At 45.0% G+C, this 7,853-nt stretch overlaps 1 protein-coding gene across 1 annotated transcript; it reads left to right on the top strand.

The window, feature by feature from the left end:
• Positions 1–115: 115 nt before the first annotated feature.
• On the top strand, positions 116–6,431 carry LOC103779271 (WD repeat and FYVE domain-containing protein 3-like; the record flags this gene model as incomplete). Its single annotated transcript, XM_008946897.1, has 7 exons — positions 116–222; positions 1,003–1,156; positions 1,505–1,596; positions 1,911–2,123; positions 4,533–4,680; positions 5,684–5,838; positions 6,273–6,431. Coding segments are annotated over 7 exons (1,028 nt in total), but the record flags the coding sequence as incomplete, so codon positions are not given.
• Between the last annotated feature and the right edge of the window lie 1,422 nt (positions 6,432–7,853).

Below are 7,853 nucleotides of genomic sequence, written 5' to 3'. Positions count from 1 at the left end.
TGTCCAGTGGTTGCAGAGTAATTAAAATGCAGCACTGTTGAATTTTTTTTAGTACTGATTCTGTCACCAACCTGCTTGATCTGTTGTTTGTGATGATGTTTTCAATCTCCTGCAGGGGAGACCCCAGCTTATCACTATGGGACCCACTACTCCTCAGCCATGATCGTGGTCTCCTACCTGGTCCGGATGGAGCCTTTCACTCAGATCTTCCTACGCCTGCAGGTAGGAACCACATCACCTCACCTGGGGCTTCCTTCCTGCTCTGCAGCTGAAACCTCAGTGGGAAAAATACAACAAATTTGCTTTATTTTCATCAAACATGGCAGAAGAAATACTTTTAGTGGAGCTGTTATTGCCTGGGAGCAGTTTGTTTCTTTGTAGAAGATGTAATGGAGTTCACTTTTTTATTTCTTGCAACTGGACCATTTTTCTACATGTGTGCAGAACAAAGTACCAGCAGACAAAAACAAAATCAAGTTTTACTGTGAAAAATACTTTGCTCATCGTGCTTTATTTGTCTGTTGCTGAAAGAATCATACCCTAGTTGTTTAGTTCTGTGCTAGAGGTGTTGAAAGATTGTTAGTTTAAACCAATATGTCTATCCAAAGAGCTGCTTTAGTACCGACTGTTAAAATAAACTGTTTGCAGGGGCTGGAATAGTTTGCCAATTTGATGGGTAATGGGGTTTGTAACTTTACATGTTAAATATTTTCTTAGACAGAAGCCATCAGGCAGGATTTGTGTTTCTCTGGCAGAGACTAAGCTTTGAAACAGGACCAGATTCCTCTCTTCTTAAAATTCTGTTTCTCAGGGCTTTGTTCGCTGTTGTCGTGTAACAACAAGTGATGCAGCTGTTTAACCCTGTTTCTGTGTTGGAGGAAGACACGTGCTACATTCTGTAGGGTGTTTATTCAGCAGAGGATGCTCTGGTGTGTCCCCCTGGCAGTCTGAGCCCTGCTGGGAGGGGCTCTGCTGCTGACCTGCCTCTTGGTGTGCCCGCAGGGCGGTCACTTCGACCTGGCTGACCGGATGTTCCACAGCGTGCGGGAGGCCTGGTACTCAGCCTCCAGGCACAACATGGCAGACGTGAAGGAGCTCATCCCAGAGTTCTTCTACCTCCCCGAGTTCCTGCTCAACTCCAACAATTTTGACCTAGGTAGGCACAAAGAGCTTGGCAGCATTGCTGCGGGTGTGAGAGCAGTGCCGGGCAGCCCAGCGTGGGAAAGGTGTCTCATGGGCAGAGAAAAATCTGTTTGACTGAATGAGGGAGTGGTAGATGACGTGTACATTCTAACATGGAGGCATAGGCAGGGCTGCTTCTGGTGTTTCCTGATGCTACACGTTCACCCAGTGCTAGATTTGAAAGTCTGAGTGACTGGGAACTCATCGTTTCATCGGGAAGAGTGTTGAGATTTTTTTGCCTCTGTGTTGAGAATTTTTTCCCCCCTGTTGCAGTGCAGTTTCAGTGCTCCTGTCCAATTTTTTTTTTTTCTCTTTTTAATAGGTTGCAAACAAAATGGCACTAAACTTGGTGATGTGATCCTGCCCCCCTGGGCAAAAGGAGATCCTCGGGAGTTCATCAGAGTGCATCGGGAGGTAATTGGCTCTTGGACAGTGATGAGGGAAAACACCAGTTGGGACTTTCCACTGTGTATCAGTCTATGCTTGATTTGTGTAGTCACAGCTGCTAGCCAGGCCAGGAATTCTGGGCTGATGGCTACTTCTTGCCAAGGTCTGTAGAACCAGGGTTTCCTCCCCTTCCTTTCTGGCCAGGGAGTACACTGGGGCAAGACACACTTCAGTGAAAAGCTTTAAAGAATGTGGCAGAATCCATTCTGCAGTTTTCTTTGTGGCAGGTGTGGGTGACTCAACCTGGGATCCACTGTTAATGCATGCCCTTTGAATTTCAGGCTCTGGAATGTGACTTTGTGAGTGCACATCTGCATGAGTGGATTGACTTAATCTTTGGCTATAAACAGCAAGGTCCTGCTGCAGTAGAAGCTGTCAATGTCTTTCACCATCTCTTCTATGAGGGGCAAGTGGACATATATAACATCAATGATCCATTGAAAGAGACTGCTACCATAGGATTCATTAATAACTTTGGACAGATACCAAAGCAGGTACACCCTTTGTAGAATTCTTGCTTGCCAGATGACACTCAAATTGAAATGTGTTCATAGAGAACAGGAAAGTGTTTTAGCACTGAAACTTCCTGGGAGGTTTTTTCCACATTCTTCCAGTGAAAATCATTTACATTTCCATCATAAGTGGAATGGAGTTCAACTCTGGGCTTTACTTTTGAGATTAGAAATGTCTTTTGTGGTTTTTTTTCCCCCCCTTTTTTCCCCCTTTGCATTCTTAAAGGCAAAGTGAGTTAGGATTCAACTCTAAAAATCAGCATAATAAAAAAAATTGTTCCTTCTGCAAAGTCAGAGGGGAGCAGCAGTGAGAGCAACTTCAGAGTGATACCTAATGTTAAGTTATCCTGTAATAAGTTAATTTCTATAATAATTTATGCTCCTTTTGTTTCTTATACTAGTCTCTTGGCTTTCTACAGGGTTTGGCCACATCTTTTATTTGAAGAACCTGTTGAAAAACCCTCAAAATTTAAATTAAGATTGACTCTTGTAGGGGAGCTCCATAGACACATATTTGGTGCAGCTGTAAAGTTTGTGTTCTCTTTAAGACATTACATTAAATTATTAAGTTTTATATTAAACCTAAAGTTTTACTGTGTAGGTTTTTAGGGGTTGAAGGTTTGTTTTTTTTTCTTAAATTAGACATTTCTTTAGGATTTTTGTGCTATAAAATGAAAGTTTGCTCCTTTTCCTTCCTTGCTGTCTCAAGAACTTGGGTATGTCGTGGCTGTGGGGGCTTCTCCTCCTAAGTAATAACCAGTCACTGGGTTGTGATGATGATGAGACATGGCCCAGTTAAAGCCTAATGAGCAGATAATGACTAAGGCTGAGGTTGGGGCAGGGGAAGAGCCTTGCAGCTGAGTCTGAAGGTCTGCCTCCATCTTCAAATGCCTCTTAGGTACAAACCTAGGAAACTCAGGATGCTTTGCTAAAGGAAATAGGCAGACTGCAATAAATTCAGGAAACTCAAAACTCCTTCCATAAGTCATTTGTGGTGGTGAGTGCTTTTGAAGCACATTTGAGTGTAACTGTAGAGTTTTGCTGTGACCTTCTGTGACTTTCCACAGGGGATCTAGGACAGGCTGTCTCAGGGATGTGGCTGCTGTGCACTTTTTCCCTCTTTTGCTGCATGGAGATGTAACATGAGGACTCCATCTTCTTTACCCCATCTCTTCCACCAGTAAAGCCCCTTCTAGTTCTGTTTCTCATTTTAAAAAGTTGTGCTGCAAAGCACTCCAGAGGCAGTAGTGTGTTTTGAAGAGGCTCTCCCAGACTCTGTGAGGCCCCTGAGATGCCACAGCCTGGGGGAGCAGAGCAGAATGGTCTCTTAAAGGAGAGGGTTTTTCTTGCTGGAACTGGCATTTTCTGAGATCAGTTGTCTGTGTGAACACTGTAAGATATCTGTTCTCTCTCCATTTCCTCCTAGTCCAGCCAGATGGGAGGCATGCTGTAGTTCAGGGAGAGCTCTACCTTGTTGTTACCCTCTGTGCCCAGAGCATAGGTGTGGGCACTGGGAGTGTGTGTGCATGCTCATGGCTCAGCTGCCTCAGGCTGGGGCCTGTCCCCTCTGCTTTGGCTGGGCAGACAGGTGACACATCTCAAAGGGCTGTGAGGAAAACAGCTTTCAACCTGGGAATTTCAGTGAGCCTTTCAGTGCTGGGGTGGCCTCTCAGCACAAGAGGAATTGAAATCCTTCAAAATACCACTCAGTGGTTAGATTTGTCATTTACATGTTACAGTGCATGGCACCTGCCATCCAAGATGTTTATTATGAATTTATCAGGTGATAAACCTCCGTGTCCTTGGTGATCACAGCTTGTTAGAAGTGGTGCTCAGCTTGTGTAACACTGAGATACCAGGGATGGTCACTGGAGCAGTAAAATGGACATTCAATCACTTGTCATAACAAGCTAGGCAGAAGAAAAGCAGGTGCTAAGATGTGTTTTTTCTGTGTGATTGTCCAGCTAGAGGCCCACCCACCCTGTCACTGTCCTTTGGAAGCCTGGCTGCCTCCAAGCCTGTCAGCTGCACTTTGTTTCAAAGCCAAAAAGCAGCTTTCAGTTCCTCCTAGGTTAGAACTTAATATTGCATTATGCAAGAACTGCATAATTTGGGACTTCTGCTTGCTTTCCTTCACCTGCTTTTACAGCTGGAGGTAGCTTTGGGAACACTTAGCTCCTTATCTCCTTGGTGGGTTCTGTGCTGTGTGGAGCTCTCATTGAAACGGTTGCCAGAGGTTATTAGTCAATAGTGAGGACAGTTAGGTGACATCTGCTGCCCTGCAGAGCTTTGGGAAGGTCAGTGGTATGTACCAATGACCTTTCTAAGCCTGTGCTCTTGTAAGGCTGTACCTGTGGGTAATGAATGAGTGAATTTCCTGGTGAATTGCAGCTCTTTAAGAAGCCCCACCCCCCGAAGCGGGTGAGGAGCCGGCCCAATGGGGAGGCCATGGGGGCCTCTGTGCCCCCCAGCTCCACGGCTGACAAGATCTTCTTCCATCACCTGGACAACCTGCGGCCATCTCTTGCCCCAGTGAAAGGTGAGCTGTAAAACCATGCTAATTATTCCTCTTTCTTTGCCAGAGAATTCAGAGTTTCAGCAAGGTGGTGATTTTCCATGATTTGTTTTTAGTTCTGATGTTCTTAATGTCTGTACTTCTGTAAGAAAGACAAATTTAAAGTGTCCTAATGCTGGGAGATTATGTTCTTAGCTACCTTAACGTGTACTTGGGAAGCACCAAATCTGTGCCAGTTTAATGCAACTTCTTTAAAAAAGAGGGATAAAATTGGGCACCTCTTAATACAAGCAGTATTTAAGCTACTTGGCTCCTGGGCCTGCTATAGCCTCAATTTTTGTGCTTTTTGTAGCAGAAGGATTCTTTATCACAGTGCCAAGAAATGTTGGCAGAAAAGGGTGACATTGTTCCCTGCATTGAGATCAAAAAAAGGTGGATTTTGACTTCATATATGATACTAGACTGAACAAAAGTTAGCTGTCTGTGAGGCAGCTCTCAGTGATTTCTTTCCTGGCTGATGAACTGAATCTGTGCCTGCCTGCTGTGAAGGGAGAAGGAGATGCTGAAACACAGGACATAGCAGGGCTGCTCTATGGCAGGAAATTACAAAGCACTGACCTCTATTTGCAAACCCTGGGGAGAGACAGGTAGGACACCAGGGACCACAGTCAGAAATGTACCCTGTGGGAATGCTTAGCCAAGGTGTTGGAATCCATACCAAAAACTTATTTTTACTTGTGCTGAAAGTGGTAAAATAACCTTTAATTGCCACAGACACCTTGCCTGAAGAACAAGTCGTGCAGCATCACTGGGGGGCTCTCAGCCATCTGTGCTCCTCAGGGGGGGCTCAGCCCTGCTGACGTTTGAGTGAGGGACAGCAAAAGCTGCCTCTGCTGCAGGGGTACAAGGCTTTGTCTAACACAGCCAATACAGAGGCCCTGCTTGTGCAGAGCATCAGCTGTTTAATGGGGTGAGATTGTATTTGTCCATGCTAGCAATAAAACACAATCCCATCTTCTCTTCTCAGAGCTGAAGGAGCCCGTGGGACAGATCGTGTGCACTGATAAAGGCATCCTGGCCGTGGAGCAGAATAAGGTTCTCATCCCACCCACGTGGAATAAAACCTTTGCCTGGGGCTATGCAGACCTCAGCTGCAGGCTGGGCACCTACGAGTCAGACAAGGTTGGTCATCTGAAATGTTGCAGTGCAGGATGTGCCAAAAGCAATTAGCACTCAGCAGGGAAAAAACCTGAACGATGGAGATTTATTTCACATGAGAATTAAATCATCTTGTCCTGCACGTGTTTTATCACTCCCTATCTGGTGGTCTTCATCACAACGGTGGCAGAATGACAGAAACCAATTAATACTATTTTTTTACCAGGTCTGCAAAGCATGAATGACTTAAATCTGTGCAGTTAAAGCCTCTCTCTCATGTTCTCTTGAGAGGCATCTTATGGCAGAGGCTGGAATTGCTTCTGCTGGAGGAAGGATTGCACAAGGGGTAGCAGCAACACCTTTTTTATTAATGGTGCAGTGTGGCACTCTGCTTTTCATTTTGGTTGTACCAAACACTAATCCTGCAAGTAATTCTTCTTTGTTTCCTTTATTTCTAGGCAGTAATTGTTTATGAGTGCTTGTCAGAGTGGGGTCAGATACTGTGTGCCATTTGCCCCAACCCCAAACTCGTTATCACTGGAGGAACAAGCACAGCAGTGTGTGTGTGGGAAATGGGCATCTCCAAAGAAAAAGCTAAAGCCCTCACACTGAAACAGGTAAAATACAAGAAACATGCCTTTTACTTCAATTATGCCACAAGATCAAAGGAATTAAGGAAGATCTGTTGCTCACAGAGTAAGCTTTGAAGCCGTGAGTCCAGCAGACCTTTGGTACTGATCTGCACTGGAAGAGACGAGTCTTTAAAACTGCATTGTTTGTAAGGGTATTGGATCACCTGGAGCTTTTTGGAGAGATGGGGAATTTGGTAGTGATGCTAATGGAATGATACAGGTGTGTTAAATCATGGAATCCTTCTGCTTGGAAGAGACTTTTCAGGTCCAACCTTCCCCAGCACTGCCAGGTCCCCACTGCCCCGTGTCCCTCACCCCACATCTCCACAGCTTGGAAACCCCTCCAGGGGTGGGGACTCCACCACTGCCCTGGGCAGCCTGGCACAGCCCTTGCAGTGAAGACATTTTTCCTGTAACCCAACCTAACCTCCTCTGGTGCAACTTGAGGCCATTTCCTCATGTCCTATTGCTTGTACTCGGGAGAACAGGCTGACACCCACCTCACTACAACCTCCTCTCAGGGAGTTGTGGAGAGCAATAAAGTCTCCTGAGCCTCCTTTTCTTCCCAAGCTAAACAACCCCAGGTATTCTGTGAAATCATCTGCTCTGTTGTAACATGGTACCTGAAATCCCTCATCTGGAACTGAGTCAGGGAGGACACTGAAGGAGACTGTCTTAAAGATTCATTTTTCTTTAAAAAACTTTTAAATATTTTTTTTTTCTTTGGAAATATATATACTTAAATTACACTTCTGCACAAAACTACTCTTTGTGTGAAGCACAGGATACTTGTTCAGGATGACCTTAAGTTGTTCTTGCTTTGTTAACTCAAAACATCAACTTTTAATCTAACAAATGAGCACCCCTGCTTTAAAGTCAGTTGCAGCTAAGTGCAGAGTGTGTCTTGGGTGTTTGAAAAAAAATCAAACAGAAAACCACAGAACATCCCCAAGCCCCCTAACTGCCTCAAAATGTTCTAGAAGCTGTGTGTCATTGTTACAGGTACCTGGGCTAAGAGCTACTGTTCCTGCAGGCATCTTAATAGCAAGATTTTTTCCAGAGGAAAGCTTCCACTCAGGAAATCAGAGATTTATTAAATAATTGCCTTGCTCAGTCTCCAACAACCTTCCAAAGCTGTGTTTCCAGAGTATTTTGCTTGGGAACAGTGCAAGATAACACACTATCTCCAAGTTCAGGGCAGCATTCTGAAGGGCATTTGCTGTGCTTGAGCCAGTGGTCTGTGCCTGGGGAAGGTGCTGGAATCTGCCTGTATCCCAGACTCCTGGTGCAGTGGTCAGGTTGAGCCCAAAATGGGAAAGCAGAGTCCATGACACCAGTAGATGCTGGTAATTTCCCCTGCTTGCAACTGACTTTGCTTTTTCAGTTGCAACATTTTCTTGGTTTTTT

The sequence above is a fragment of the Merops nubicus genome, unplaced genomic scaffold (genome assembly GCF_000691845.1).
Source record: "Merops nubicus isolate BGI_N331 unplaced genomic scaffold, ASM69184v1 scaffold16009, whole genome shotgun sequence".
NCBI classification, from domain to species: domain Eukaryota; kingdom Metazoa; phylum Chordata; class Aves; order Coraciiformes; family Meropidae; genus Merops; species Merops nubicus.
The sequence above is the reverse complement of the archived record's forward strand: the minus strand, read 5'-3'. Positions and strand labels throughout refer to the sequence as shown.